The 15,837-nt window shown below is 41.2% G+C and overlaps 1 protein-coding gene across 1 annotated transcript in view; it reads right to left on the bottom strand.

The window, feature by feature from the left end:
* The window catches only part of sdccag8 (SHH signaling and ciliogenesis regulator sdccag8), a 346,220-nt gene that overhangs the window by 103,209 nt on the left and 227,174 nt on the right, over window positions 1-15,837 (bottom strand). Inside the window, exon 15 of the mRNA XM_043695478.1 lies at window positions 6,131-6,239. Within this exon, the coding sequence (XP_043551413.1) occupies window positions 6,131-6,239 (109 nt within the window). The remainder of the gene's footprint in view (window positions 1-6,130; window positions 6,240-15,837) is intronic.

The raw sequence follows: 15,837 nt of genomic DNA on the forward strand, positions 1-15,837 counted from the left end.
TAGAAGAGTATAAAGGCAGTAGGAGTATACTTAATAGGGAAATCTGGAGGGCAAAAAAGGGACATGAGATAGCTTTGGTGAATAGAGTTAAGGAGAATCCAAAGGGTTTTTACAAATTTATTAAGGACAAAAGGGTAACTAGGGAGAGAATAGCAAAATCAGCAAGGCAGCCTTTGGGTGGAACAACAGGAGATGGGGGAGATATCAAAGGAGCACTTTGCATCAGTGTTTACTGTGGAAAAGGATATGGAAGGTATAGAATGTAGGGAAATAGATGGTGATGTCTTGAAAAATGTCCATATTACAGAGGGGGGATGTGCTGGATGTCTTGAAATGCATAAAAGTGGATAAATCACCAGGACCTGATCAGGTGTACCATAGAACTCTGTGGGAAGCTAGGAAAGTGATTGCTGGGCCCCTTGCTGAGATATTTATATCATCGATAGTCACAGGTGAGGTGCCGGATGACTGGAGATTGGCTAACGTGGTGCCATTGTTAAAGAAGGATGGTAAAGACAAGCCAGGAAACTATAGACCAGTGAGCCTGACGTTTGGTGGTGGGCAAGTTGTTGGAGGGAATCCTGAGGGACGGGATGTCCATGTACTTGGAAAGGCAAGGACTGATTAGGGATAGTCAACATGGCTTTATGTGTGGGAAGTCATGTCCCACAAACTTGATTGTGTTTTTCGAAGAAGTAACAAAGAGGATTGATGAGGGCAGAACGGTGGACATGATCTATATGGACTTCAGTAAGGCATTCAACAAGGTTCCCAATGGGAGACTGGTTAGCAAGGTTAGACCTCATGGAATACAAGGAGAACTAGCCATTTGGATACAGAACTGGTCTCAAAGGTAGAAGACAGAGGGTGCTGGTGGAGTGCTGTTTTTCAGACTGGAGATCTGTGACCAGTGGAGTGCCACAAGGATCGACATTGGGTCCACTATTCGTCATTTATATAAATGATTTGGATGCGAGCATAAGACATATAGTTAGTAAGTTTGCAGATGGCACCAAAATTGGAGGTGTAGTGGATAGCGAAGAAGGTTACCTCAGATTACAATGGGATCCTGATCAGATGGGCCAATGGGCTGAGGAGTGGCAGATGGAGTTCAATTTAGATAAATGTAAGGTGAGGTGCTGCATTTTGGGAAAGCAAATCGTAGCAGGACCTATACACTTAATGGTAAGGTCCTAGAGAGTGTTGCTGAGCAAAGAGATCTTGGAGTGCAGGTTCATAGCTCCTCGAAAGTGGAGTCGCAGGTAGATAGGATAGTGAGGAAGGCGTTTGGTATGCAGTCCTTTATTGGTCAGAGTATTGAGCACAGGAGTTGGGAGGTCATGTTGCGGCTGTACAAAACATTGGTTAGGCCACTTTTGGAATATTGCATGCAAATCTGGTCTCCTTTCTAATGGAAGGATGTTGTGAAACTTGCAAGGGTTCAGAAAAGATTTACAACGATATTGCCAGGATTGGAGGATTTGAGCTCTAGGGAGAATTGAATAGGCTGGGGGCTGTTTTCCCTGGATCATCAGAGGCTGAGGGTGACCTTATTGAGGTTTATAAAATCATATGGGGCTTGGTTAGGATAAGTAGACAAAGTCTCTTTCCTGGGGTGTGGGAGTCCAGAACCAGAGGGCATAGGTTTAGGGTGAGAGGGGAAAGATATAAAAGAGACCTAAGGGTCAACTTTTTCACGCAGAGGGTGGTACATGTATAGAATGAGCTGCCAGAGGAAGTGGTGGAGGCTGGTACAATTGCAACATTTAAAAGACATCTGGATGGGTATATGAATAGAAAGGGTTTGTGGGATATGGCCGGGTGCTGGCACGTGGGACTAGATTGGGTTGGGATATCTAGTTGGCATGGACGAGTTAGACCAAAGGAACTGTTTCTGTTCTGTACATCTCTATAACTCTGTGACTCTAATGTAATGTTAATAATTGTGTTTTTGGAACAGTGTATTGATAGCATTGTGTTCAGTTAACAGATCGTGGTTAGTTCGGGGAAAGAGTGTTTAGTTTGTCAATAGTTTTGTTTAGTGTTCACTTTAGAGTTAGGAAAACAAGATTAGATTCCCTACAGTGCGGAAACAGGCCATTTAGCCCAACAAGTCCACACCAACCCTCCGTAGACTAACCCACCTAGACCCATTCCCCTACATTTACTCCTGATTAATGCACCTAACTATATGGGCAATTTAGTATGGCCAATTCAATGACCTGTACATCTTTGGACTGTGGGAGGACAACTGAGCACCCAGAGGAAACCTACAGAGACACGGGGAGAATGTGCAAACTCCACACAGAGAATGGCCTGAGGCAGAAATCGAACCCGGGTCCCTGGTGCTGTGAGACAGCAGTGCTAACCACTAAGCCACCGTGCCGCCCAAATTGTTTTTTTTTCTTTAAATAGCAGAAATGTCACTCACATTTTAACAGATTACAAGGTGAAGTGAACTTTTCTGGGTCTTTGGTTTTAATTAACAGAGGGGTTCAACCTCTGCGTCTTAACAATTGCATAATGATGATTCCTCATCAAAGCTGGACTGTGTGAATTACAAAGTGCCAGATGACACATAGCATTTTGCCTAGGAAGCTTACAACCCAATGGCCTTACCATCAACTTCACCAGCTTCAAAGTCCCTCCTATAGTCTTATCCTATGTCTAGCCCCACCCCTCCTCCTTGCTTCCCTGACCTATCCTAAACTGTCCATCCTCCTACTCACCTATCTAGAACATAGAACAGTACAGCACAGTACAGGCCCTTCACCCCTCGATGTTGTGCCAGCCTTTTATCCTAGTCTAAGATCAGATAACCTACATACCCTTCATAGTACTAACTTCCATGTGTCCAAGAGTCACTTAAATGTCCCTAATGTATCTGACTCTACTACCACTGCTGGCAGTGCATTCCATGCACCCACCACTTTCTGAGTAAAGAACCTACCTCTGAGATCTCCCCTAAATCTTCCTCCAATTACCTTAAAATTATACCCCCTCGTGATAGACATTTCCACCACGGGAAAAAGTCTCTGGCTATCCACTCTATCTTTGCCTCTCAATACCTTGTACACCTCTACGAAGTCACATCTCATCCTTTTTTGCTCCAATAAGAAAGGCCCTAGCTCCCTCAAACTCTCTTCATGAGACATGCTCTCCAGTCCAGGCAGCTTCCTGGTAAATCTCTCTAAAGCTTCCACATTATACTGAGAGAACCAGAACTGAACATAATATTCCAAGTGTAGTCTAACCAAGGCTCTCTAGAGCTGCAGCATAACCTCGCGTCTGTTAAACTCATTCTCCTGCGAATGAAAGCCAACACACTGTACACCTTCTTAACAACCCTATCAACCTGGGTGGCAACTTTGAGGGATCTATGGACATGGACCCCAAGATCCCTCTGTTCCTCCACATTGCCAAGTATCCTGCCTTGAACCCTGTATTCAGCATTCAAATTTGACCTTCAAAACTGAATGACTTCACACTTTTCCAGGTTGAATTCCATCTACCACTTATCAGCCCAGTTCTGCATCCTGTCAATGTCTTGTTGCAACCTACTACAGCCCTCCACATTGTCCACAACTCCACAATCCTTTGTGTCATCAGCAAACTTCCTAACCCACCCTTCCACTTCCTCATCCTAGTCATTTATAAACACCACAAAGAAGTTCCAGAACCAATCCCTGCGGAACACCACTGGTCACCAAGCTCCAGGATGAATACTTTCCATCTACCACCGCTCTCTGTCTTCTATGGGCCAGCCAATTCTATATCTAGACAGACAGTTTCCCTGTATCCCATGCCTCCTTACTTTCTGAATGAGCCTACCATGGGGAACCTTATCAAGTGCCTTACTGAAATCCATTTACACCACACCCACTGCTCTATCTTCATCAATGCGTTTTGTCACATCCTCAAAGAATTCAATAAGGGTTGTGAGGCATGACCTGCCCCTCACAAAGCCATGCTGACTATCTCTAATCAAACTATGGTTTTCCAAGTAATCATGAATCCTGTCTCTCAGAATCCTCTCCAATATTTTGCCCACCACTGACATAAGACTGACTGGTATGTAATTCTCAGGATTATCCCTATTCCCTTTCTTTAACAAGGGAATAACATTTGGAAGATGCAAAGATCATACCCAAAGGTAATCTCTTCCCTTACTTCCTGTAGTAACCTAGGATATATCCCATTTGGCCCAGGTAATTTATCTATCCTTATGTTTTTTTCAAAATTGTCAACACATCCTCTTTCCTAACATCAACCTGTTCTAGCATATCAGTCTATTTCATGCTGTCCTCAGAAACGTCAAGGTCCCTCTCAGTAGTGAATACTGAAGCAAAGTATTCATTAAGGGCCTCCCCTACTACCTCCGACTACGGGTGCAAGTTCCCTCCACCATCCTTGATCGTCCCTACCCTCACTCTGGCCATCCTCTTGTTTCTCACATAAGTGTGGAATGTCTTAAGGTTTTCCTTAATTTTACTTGTTAAAGCTTTCTCATGCCCCCTTCTAGCTCTCCTAAGTCCACTCTTCAATTCCTTCCTGGCTACCTTGTAATCTCTAAAGCCTTGTCTGATCCTTACCTCCCTAATCTTAAGTAAGCTTACTTCTTCCTCTTGACTAGATGTTCCACATCCCTTGTCACCCAAGATTCTTTCAACCTACCATCCCTTCCTTACCTCAGTGGGGCAAATCTGTCCAGCACTATCAGCAGGTGCTTCCTAAACAACCTCCACATTACTGTTGTGCATCTCCCAGAGAACATTTGTTCCCAATTTAGGCACCCCAGTTCCTTCCTAATAGCATTGTAATTCCCCCTCCCCCAATTAAATATTTTCCCATACCATCTACTCCTATCCCTCTCCATGTGTATAGTAAAGGTCATGGAATTGTGATCACTACCAGCGAAATGCACTCCCAAGAGATCTGACACCTGGCAAGGTTCATTGCCAAGCACCAAATCCAATATGGCCTCCTCTCCAGTCAGCCTATCTGCTCCACCCTTCCCACTGACCAATTACAATAACCATCTACCTGCATCCCCCATCACCATCCTATCTACTCTTCCTCCAGCCCCACCTACTCTCTCTGTATACTTCTGGGCTCCCTCCCACTCCCCAATCTGAATGAAGGGTTTTGGCCTGAAACATTGTTTTTCCTGCTTCTCAAATGCTGTCTGACCTGCTGCCCTCTTCCAGCTTCACATCTATTGACTTTGACTGCAACTGTAGTCTTACTGTCACATTGTATGTAAAATCGATATGCCAACTTGTTTGGAAAAGAGGATTTGAACCTATACAAGGCACATGATGAGGATGTAATTTTCTTGTCCGCTGTTATCATAACATCAGAAACGGTTATATAGAGACAGAATTCACCAGAAAGCCATCTAACCAGTTTCAAGTCAGCAGAGAAGCCAAGATAATAGGCACCTCAAAAGTGGGAGAACGACATTCCTCAACCTGTTCCAACTTCAAGTTCACCTGAGTAACAACCTCCTAGAAATTCAAGAAAGAGAGGTCTTGCAGCATACTGAGAATTCTGTGCTTTAACATCTTGCCTTCAGCTAAAAGCTTCAATTCACCAAATAAACTAATAGCCTTGCATGAAGGAGAGTGCATCCATTTAAATCGTAATATATTATTTTCCTTCACATGTATCTAATCTTATGGGTGTGAGAGTCAACTAAGTGAAACATAGTTTCATACTTTTGGGTCAGAGGAATCTCCTTTAACTTAAAATTCTCCAAAATGGGCTGTTGGAAATAGTTTTATTTGGGGCATTCACTGTAAAAGTATAAAGTACACATCCCTCATATAAAAAAAGACACATACCACTGGAAATATGAAAACATGTAAATTCTGCACAATATTTTATGTCATAGGATATTACTTGCAAGTAATTCAACATGAAAGCAGAGAAGACAACATAATAAATGCACTGATAATACAAGCAAATTATGGATGCACAGAATGTGCCATTGTATACAATTTTTGGGCAACGTAAAATTTGAGATCAAAGTAACCATATCCCACAAAACTGTGCCATAAAGGTTAGGAATGATTTTTTATGACAATAATTATAAACTCGTGTCAGGGATAAAGTCAGGAATGATTCCTACCTGTTTTTTTCTGTAATCTTCTCCAGTTTTTGGTTTAATATCTGACACTCTGCTTTCAATTTGTTTATGAGTGTATTCTGGGAACTAAGTAATACCTCCAGTTCATTAACTAGAATAAAAACAGAAGAGTTTGTATTACATTAGTCTACTAAACAGAGATTAGACTTTGAGATTATAGTCTTTCCATCTGAATTTCACCTCCCATTTCTCGATCTTTCTACATCTTGAGGATAGAGCAACTTAAAGTAAAATAAATGAAATAAATGTGTTACAGATGATGGCCTGTGTTTTTCAACTGTCAAATCATTGGTAATTCATTAATTTTGGAATTATGATCTGGCTTCTAAAATACTAAACTAACTGCAATGATTTTATTCTATTCAAGTTTTAAAAGGATTAATATTAACATGACATTCCCAATCATTCCTAAATTCAAAAATAATGGACTGAGTAGCATGGATTTTGTAGCTGCTCCTATGATTGCAGGCTTATTTCTCAATTTACTTCTAGATTTATTATGATTATTGCATTTCAGTCATATAAGATTTTCATTTTAATTCATTTTTGATTCTTTTAACAGTTGTGTTAACAGAATTTCTGGAAAGGTCTAGACATATCTTACTTCCATATTTCTTACAGTTATTACATTTCTGAGTCTTCTTATGGACCGGACCAGACCAGACCTCCTCAAAATATAACAAGAAGGTAACCTAGACTCTAACTTATTCTTATTGCAAAGGTAAATGTGAGGTTCTATGTTCCAGATGCAATTCCATTGGTCAAACTACTCAATATTAAGCAAAATATACTTTATTCAAACACAATAGTTAAAATCAACAAAAGAAAGAGGAACTTAGAATAACATAACTCTGTTGGAAAAGTTAACAGAATAATTGATTATTTTACTACTAAACAGAAACTGTTCCAATATTGTAACACCTCATAAACACACCGTTCACCAAGACAAATTCAGAAAACACAATTGTCTCCAGTGAAACTCCAGCAGCCCAGGAGGAAAAACATCCAGAGAGACAGTGCAGCAGTCGGGAGAGATTCACTGCCTTCCAACTCTGTTGAGACCCCAGCAACAACTGCTGAATTCTCAAACTAAAATTCCTGGTTCTGTGGGTGGGAGCTTGACCACACCAATTTACTCTGCTTAAATTGTTCCAATTTTAAAAAGAAAACAAGGTTTCACAAGTTTTTTTTATATATGGACTGCTAGGCACCTGTCTCCCAATCTCTTTCTAAAAGAAACCAGGACAAAACACATTTCAACATCAGCACACTTTATGTGAATATTTTTATTGTGACAAACTTAGATAATGAGTTCTGATTAAAGGTTCACCTGAAACATTAACTTGGGGCAGAATTTTCCTATCCCTGCAGGATAGTGTGTGTAATAGTGACAAAGGTGGAAAATACAGTGTGAATGAAAAAATTCACTCTCAATGTCAAGAAAAGAAGCCGCCCCAACCCTTAAAGGACAACTTCAGAACCTCACGTTTGAGTAGAGATGTCTTTATTTCCAGGCACTTGCTTTTCATTAAAACACAAATTGTCTTATTTATGTGACACTTCCTATTACATTCTCATGTTGAGTGAAAATAATGCATGGTATATTGATAGTTGTAGTTGCCAAGCCTTGGTGAGATGCATATGCACTGTGTTATGGACCAGACCAAACCCCTCAAAATATATTAAGAAGATAGCCTAACCTCTAACTTTTTCTTATTTTAACAGCAAATGCCAGACATTGCATACCAGGTCTTGAAGCATAACACACTTCGTTCTTTAACTATATTTAAAGTATAACAAAAGAAAGAAGAAATTGAAAAACTTAACTCTATTGGAAAACTTAACAAAATAATAGGTTATTTAACTACTAAACACTAACTGTTCCAATATAGTAATACCTCATAAACACCCCTTTGGAAAAGGCAGATTCAATAAAATAGGTCATCCCACATGCAATTCTCCAGTTCAGGAAGAAAAACATCAAGAGAATAACGCAGAGAGACAAAAGCAGGGAGAGAAGTACTGCAGCTTCCAAACCCAGCTTCAAGATTCCAGCAACTACTATTGAGAAACTAAAACTAAAAATCCTGGCTCTGGGGAGCTTGACCCCACCTATTTAGGCTGCTTCTACCGTTATGATTTTTTTATTGGTTTCAAATATACAGCTTGTTGCCTATATCTTAAAAACTCTCTTTAAAAAAACCCAGGACAAAATACACCTCTTAAAGCCATAGTATTGTAACAAGTAGCAGAATTAGAATAAGTGCTCGGCCTGCGAGTATAAAATAGCAGAGAGAAGGTGGTGGCATCTGTGCTTGCAGAGTGCAAAAGATCACTGATCTTTCAACACAATAGGCATCCCTTTTCATCCAAGACACAGCACTGACTTAGGCATCAATCTATGTCCAGACTGCTTGTGTCTGGTGGCGTGGCCTCCTCTCGTCATCCAATGAGTAAAGGAATGCCCTCCTCTTCACCATACCATCCACCAACACCTCCAGGTGCCTGTTCACAAAACGAGGAGCTAGCTTGACTTTCTTCTGGGTCATGTCTTTGGTGACAATGGCTGAGCACCACAGTGAGAATGGGTTTCTAGGTCGCAGCATCTGAAATGATGTTGCAGCTATGCTTTAAATATGGTGCCAAAGTGTGTACATCAGTGGCAAGCAGTTCCACCTATCTAACCACATGATTTCTCATCAAAGGCACCTAAGAATTCAGTTGCATAATTATTGAGGTGAAGAGCTGAAGATTCCCCAGGCCATGGTGGACCAGACACTATAAATTTCACTCACCAAAACATTTTCACTGCAATTAGGAAAATTTCACTCTTGTTTTGTATCTCCTCAAATACTGCCTGAACCACTGAGCATTCTTGACAATTTCTGTTATCTATTCAGTTTTCTGGCATCTCCATTATTTTGTTTTTGTAACTTACAGATATTTCAAGTACATAGGTAAAATCATTTGGGAACTCTACTTTAGAATTGGCATCTAACTTTTATGTCAATCTTGAGATTCCAACTTCTTATCATTAGCTTCACCTCACATTGTTTAACATGAGAGTGAATATAAAATTTTCCTTTGTTCGTGTATACTTGCAAAACTTTGCTACTTTTGAGATCTGTGTTGCCATTTAAACTTATTTTAAAGGATTGCTATCCCACAGCATATTTACATGACAGGATCTTAGAGACCAGTAACTTTTAAAAAGAGATTTGAATTTCCAGCTATTAACTGAAAACAATACACTATAAGATTACATGTTTTAAACAAAAAAACATTTATTGTACAAGACTAAACCAAGCAGTCAGAAGTAACTTACATTATATTTTATAAACACATATCTTACACACAAATACCTTGACATGAGTCTCCCTGCTTTATTTTTATTACCACCCAAGTATTCTATATTTTAGACGATTTTGAAAATTCTTTCACTTTTCTTGACACAAAACCAATGCATGCTACCACTCTCAGGAATTCACTTTGAATCTCCTCAATGTTCACACTATTCACTGAACTGTCAGATTTCTTAAGGTGCTTGCACAAACAACTGGTTAGGCAAACCTCCTAAACCTCATGATTGTGGTCAGCACAACTCAAGCATGGGCCTTTCTTTTTTTTGCTTTGTACCTCTGAAACTATCCATATTTTCTAATCGCCATTTGCTACTGGTCTACAGTTCATGGTACATTCTCTCTTATTTCAAAACTGCATCTATTTAACTGCCTGTTTCTGTGGGACATCAAACAGAAATTCAAATAAAAACCCTCCAGGTTGCTTATCCGGAAACCCAAGACGAAGATTTAGACTAATTACCTCCAATTCCTAAGTCTTCCCTCTGTTCTAGGATGCCATATGACTAGTTTTAATCTCTTATTGTCCCAGGTATGGATATCCCAGGCTGGACTTTACACCCACCCCTTATAGGCATGTTTTCAGCAGGTGGCTGGGTGGGGTACACATAATATAGGTAGGTATCGAGTCTACCATCTTCTTGTCCTCCAAGTTCGCCCCCATAACACAGCAGCTGGGCAGGCAATGAACTCAATAGCCCAGCCATCATATTTAATAATTAAGGGTTAATGGAGCTTGTAATAAGGCCAAATGACCCAAATAATATGCTGCCCACATATAATACTGGCATAGTGAGTGCTCTTGTTGGGTATTGGCAGTGTCTCTACATTTGGACCAGGACTGGGTTCAAGACCCACTTGCCCAGAGGTGTGTCATTACGGGTGGCATGGTGGCTCAGTGGTTAGCACTGTTGCCTCACAGTGCTGGGGACCCAGGTTCAATTCTTGGGCAATTTTGTGTGTGGAGTTTGCACTATCTCCCTGTGTTTGTGTGGGTTTCCTCTGGGTGCTCTGGTTTCCTTTCACAGTTCAAAGATGTGCAGGTTAGGTGGATTGGCCATGCTAAATTGCCCAGAGTGTCCAGGGATCTGCAGGCTAGGTGGATTAGGCATGTGAAATGTATGGTTACAGGGATAGGGTAGTGATTGGCTCTGGGTGGGTTGCACCTCAGTGGGTCAGTGTGGACTTGATGGGCCAAATGGTCTGCTTCTACTTAGTAGGGATTCAGTGGACATGAAAATATATAATACTAGCATGGGCTGAATGGTAGCCCTTTTTCTTCCCATGTTTTAAACAGTCCAAAAGGAAGGGGAGATGCCTTCACATATTTGGAGATTCCACCTCCCCCCCACGTTCCTTCCTAAGAAAACAACACATGCCCTTTCCCTAAACTGGCCTAACTTTTTCTACCCAATACCCACAACTTACTTTACTCTGGCAATCCACTGGGCCTTCTTCATTCTACTTCCACTAGCCCTGGCAACACCCACTAATAAGCCAATACTGCTGACCAATCAGAGCAGCTAGAAGCTGAAAGGTGGAAAGCCCACTTGCTACCACTTTATCTTGACACAACATAAAATGGCTGCAGGGTGGGCTTCTTATCAGCTGTCTGTGACTTTCTTTCTGGGAGGTGGCAATGAGCAGCCCACTTCCCTTAATTCTGCACTCCATCTCTACCAAAAGACTCAGAAAGAGATCATTCATTGATCAGTGTTGAACCACTTCCAACTCTGACCTTACTAAATAAACATGGGCCATCCCTTGCATTGCAATTACTTTAGGTCTGTTTATCAGCGTCTTCATTTAATTTATATTTCATAAACTAAATTCTTGAATTAATAAAATGTCTTTTAATACTAAAACAAATGAGTCACAAAATTAGACATTTCACAACAACATTGTGTGTGGAAGGTAGGAAGATTATTTAATGAAAAATAATTTGAATAGCTTGTGAATTTCACTCCAAAATTCAGTGCATTAATTGCAGAGAGCCTAAAATTTTGTTTAAGATTTAGATTTCACACTGCAGACTTTCAGAAAGAATTTACTTTTCCCATATTATCTCTAGGGTCAGGTCTTTATCAGAGCACATCAGTTCTGTTGCCCTACTTTCCCATGGTATGCACTACCATCTTTTAAATATTTTAAAACTGATGTTGATTGCACCCTGACCATGAAGCTGCCAGTTACTTTTCTTCTTCTGCATAAGTTAATTGTTTAAATCTTAGAGTTTTCTCATTTTAGAATAAGTTATTTTCTATGTCCCAATCATAAAACAAAATGTTGTTTTCCATCACATAAGCTAAAAGCAAACCCTGCAAGCTACAGTAGCCATGACACTGCTCACTCAGAATTGGATTGAGATTAATAACAGCATTGTTCCAAAATGCCATGTATTTTGAGTGAGTAGATCACTATGATATTGTAAAAATGAAATGGTTGAGAGATTAATTGAGTCTGGGTTAGAGTGGTGCTGGAAAAGCACAGCAGGTCAGGCAGCATTCAAGGAGCAGGAAAATCGACGTTTCGGGCAAAAGCCCTGAGAGATTAATTGAGCAAATCTTAAATTGCATCTAAGCATCTACAGAATCTGATGGAATTCTGAGATTTTCACAAGATTCTGACACTAATGAGCTCACATAAACTCCTGGTCCCGCTTGCATCACAGCCTCTGCCGAAATCTCTTCCACTTAAGCCGGACTGCTTCGCTTCTACACCTTTCTTTCCAGTTGGGCTGGCCTGAGTTTTCCACTCCCTGTTCACTCTACTCCTGCTCAAGTCTTAGTTGTACTTCCTACCCACCCCTGTACTGTAGATTCCAGAAAGGCAATCAGCTTTTTAAATAGGTAGAACACACCTAATGTCTGCTGTGGTCCTGATTCTAAGTCTGGAACTGATTTATTAACTACTAACCTTTGTTCCTGAAATTCTAGTCTTACGAATCCTCATTAGATGATTCTAGATAAAATTAAAATTCAATTACTGTTGAGAGTTTCTTTTTATGCCAAAGATCAATTGGGGCTGGATTTTCCTGATGGCTTCAGGATCCTGGATTCACACTCAAATGGGTGTCTCAGACCTGAATTGTTATGGGGACTATGTTGCCCATCACCCAGAGGATCAAATTGAAAATCCCACTTGGCCTCTGAAATTATGCTTTAATACAGAACTTGCCAAATTGTATGTCATGACTATCCCTGCCACCCCAGGTCTTGGACTAATTTCTGGTAGCTGTGAGGCCCCCTTAATTCTCTTCACTTTTTCTATTGGTGCATGTAGCGTAACAGACAGTTCTTTGGAGACAGATTGCTCCTACAAAAAAAACCTGTGGAAAGGCAATTGCTAGTTTTCTTTTTATAAAAAAGAAAAACCTGCAGTTTAAACAATTCCCATCATGCTGAATTTCCCCCACCATCAATGCCACTCTCCACCGACCCTGGGATATTATGAAGTTTGCAGCACTAAGGTGCAGTCACACTGGGAAAAGTTTAAGAATCGACTAAGAGGATCTTTTAACTTAATTAGATAGCTGCATCAACCTCCTTTCCACCTCCTCATCCCTACCAATGTCACTTCCTGGAAAATGGCCACAATCAGGATCAAGCCTGAAGAGAGGCTCATGGCTGGCAGTGTGAAATTCCCAGCCTGCCCACCGTCATGTTAGAGGTTAAATTCAGCCCCACACATTGGCTATAAGGCAATGAAACAATCTTATTTTGACTGCATCAACACAAATAAGATGCTTTCCTTTCCAAGATATGTCAAAACATAAATCTTCTGGGTTATCATTGCTGTACCTGCTCAGGCCTATGACTAAATATTAACAGTAACTCAGGTGCCAAACCTCCCATCGCCTTCTTGACTGGGTTCCTAGCTCACAGTATCTTTCTATCCAACCATGATGCAGCACCTTCTGCACTAGCTGGGACCAGATTTCACTGCCTAACAGAAGAGAGACAGAAAGAATAAACAGACCAAGGACCATAACCCAAGGACAATCAGCATCATCCTCAGGCCCAAGCCTGAAGCTGCATCTGCTTTTTTCCCATGGAACTCGAGAAAATCATTTCTGGAGCTATCCCTGTTTGGCATGGAGGCTGAACAGTACATAATGAGAAAAAGCAAAAAATAGAAATGGAGGGAGATATGCGAGATGCGTAAAGACAGAGAGATGAACCAACGGTGCTCCTCGTGCAGGCCTGATTTGTGGCAGGCATCATCAGCATGACCCTAGTGGTGAGGATACTTACCATTCTTTCTGACCCAGAAAACTTTGACCAGATCATCATTGTCAGAGGAAGTGGAATCCAAGTACATAAACCTAATGCAACAAATCTATTGAGTCCACATATTTAACCAAAAGTACCTTGGGTGGGGGACTTTAATATGTATCACCAGCAGGACTTAGTGATACCGCTACTCACTGAGTTGGTTGAATGCTGAAGAACATAGTTGTCAGACTGGACCTACGGGGTGGCTATGGGGGCGGCACGGTGGCTCAGTCGTTAGCACTGCTGCCTCACAGCACCAGTCGATTCCAGCCTCAGCGACTATCTGTGTGGAGTTTGCACATTCTCCTTGTGTCTGTGTGGGTTTCCTCCGGGTGCTCCAGTTTCCTCCCACAGTCCAAAGATGTGCAGGTCAGGTGAATTGGTCACGTTAAATTGCCCATGGTGTTAGGTACATTAGTCAGAGGGAAAGGGTCTGGGTGGGTGTGGACTTGTTGGGCCGAAGGGCCTGTTTCCACACTGTAGGGAACCTAATCTACAGCAGACAGTGAGAGAAGAAGCTTCAGGAAAACACCAACTTAATCTGATTTAATCTACCTGTTGCACATAAATATACTCATGAAAATATTAGGAGAGCCCATCATGTGGAGACAGTCATTTCTTTCCCTTCATTATGTTCTGAGGCATTACCACTGTGTTAAAAGCAATAAATTCACAATCCAGATCTACAATGCACAATTCAGTATCTGCGAGGTGCAATCGGTAACTTCATAGTCAGGCATATCCCTTATTTTTACAGTTATCATCAAAACAGAGGATCAAACCAATTTCAATGTGCAGTTCAAACAGTCATGCCAGGAGTAGATGTACCCCTATGCCTAAATATGAGCTGCAGACCTCAGGAAGGTAAAACACTGGGGCATACTAAACAACGGAGGCAGCAACCGAAAGGCAGAGTTAAGTAATTCTACAACCATCGGATCAGATTGAAGTTCTACTGTCCTGCCACTTCTCACCATGCATAATGGTGGACAATTAAGTAATTAATGGGACAAGGAAGTTTTAATGAACATCCCATCCATAATCATGGTAAAAATCCAGCATGTGAGGGTAAATGACACACCTGAAGCTTCTGCATCCAAATGTGTCACGTGGATGATCTGTCTCAGCCTCCTCGTGATATCCCCGCCATCATAAATGTCAGCCTTCAACTTAGTCAGTACATGCGAGATTGGCTTGGAGTGACATAGCCACAGAAGGTGAGCTGGTCTCCAACTTTTAAACTGTAAAATACAGTTGAATGAAGTAGCCCACATACCATTCAGGCTTGGTCTGATAAACAACAAATAACATTCACACAAGTGCCAGGCAATGATCTTCTTCATTAACATCACTGAGTTCCCTCCTTTCAACATCTGGTGGGCACTGACTATAAACGTAACTGACCCAGCCATATAAATGCTGTGACTAAAAAATGCATGTCAGTGGCAGCAAGTAACACACCTTCTGACCTCACCTGCAAGACAGAGGTCAAGAGTGTGACTGAATTGTCTCCAATAACCTGGATAAGTGAAATTCCAACAACACTCAGAAAGCTTAAGAAATCCAGAACAAGGCAGCCTACTTGATTTGGACCCCATCCACCTTGAACGTTCACTTTCTCTACCAGTGTAGTACACTGGCTATAGTGTGTACCATCCCAAAGATGTACTGCAACAATGTTTGACACACCTTCCAAATTTGCAATTTCTTCTACTATAGGAACAATGGCAGCAGCACAACAGCAGAAACACAAACATAACTGCCTGACTTGTCTTGTAACAGGTAGTAAGGCAGCCAACACAAGGAAAAACCTACTTGATCTCATCCTCACCAATCTACCAAGTCACCCCAACATGTATTGTTTTAATCATTCGTGAAACAAAATAATGGAACGTTCTGCCTAATGGCATGGTGGGACCACCTAAAGCACATGGACAGCATCAGTTCAAGAAGGCAGCTCACCAGCAACTTCTCAAGGGCAACTAGGGATGAGCAATAAATGATGTCCCAGCCAACATGAACAAATTTAATGAATGCATCCCATGAATGAATTTTT

Source organism: Chiloscyllium plagiosum, chromosome 9 (assembly GCF_004010195.1).
Source record: "Chiloscyllium plagiosum isolate BGI_BamShark_2017 chromosome 9, ASM401019v2, whole genome shotgun sequence".
In the NCBI taxonomy this organism is placed as follows: Eukaryota; Metazoa; Chordata; class Chondrichthyes; order Orectolobiformes; family Hemiscylliidae; genus Chiloscyllium; species Chiloscyllium plagiosum.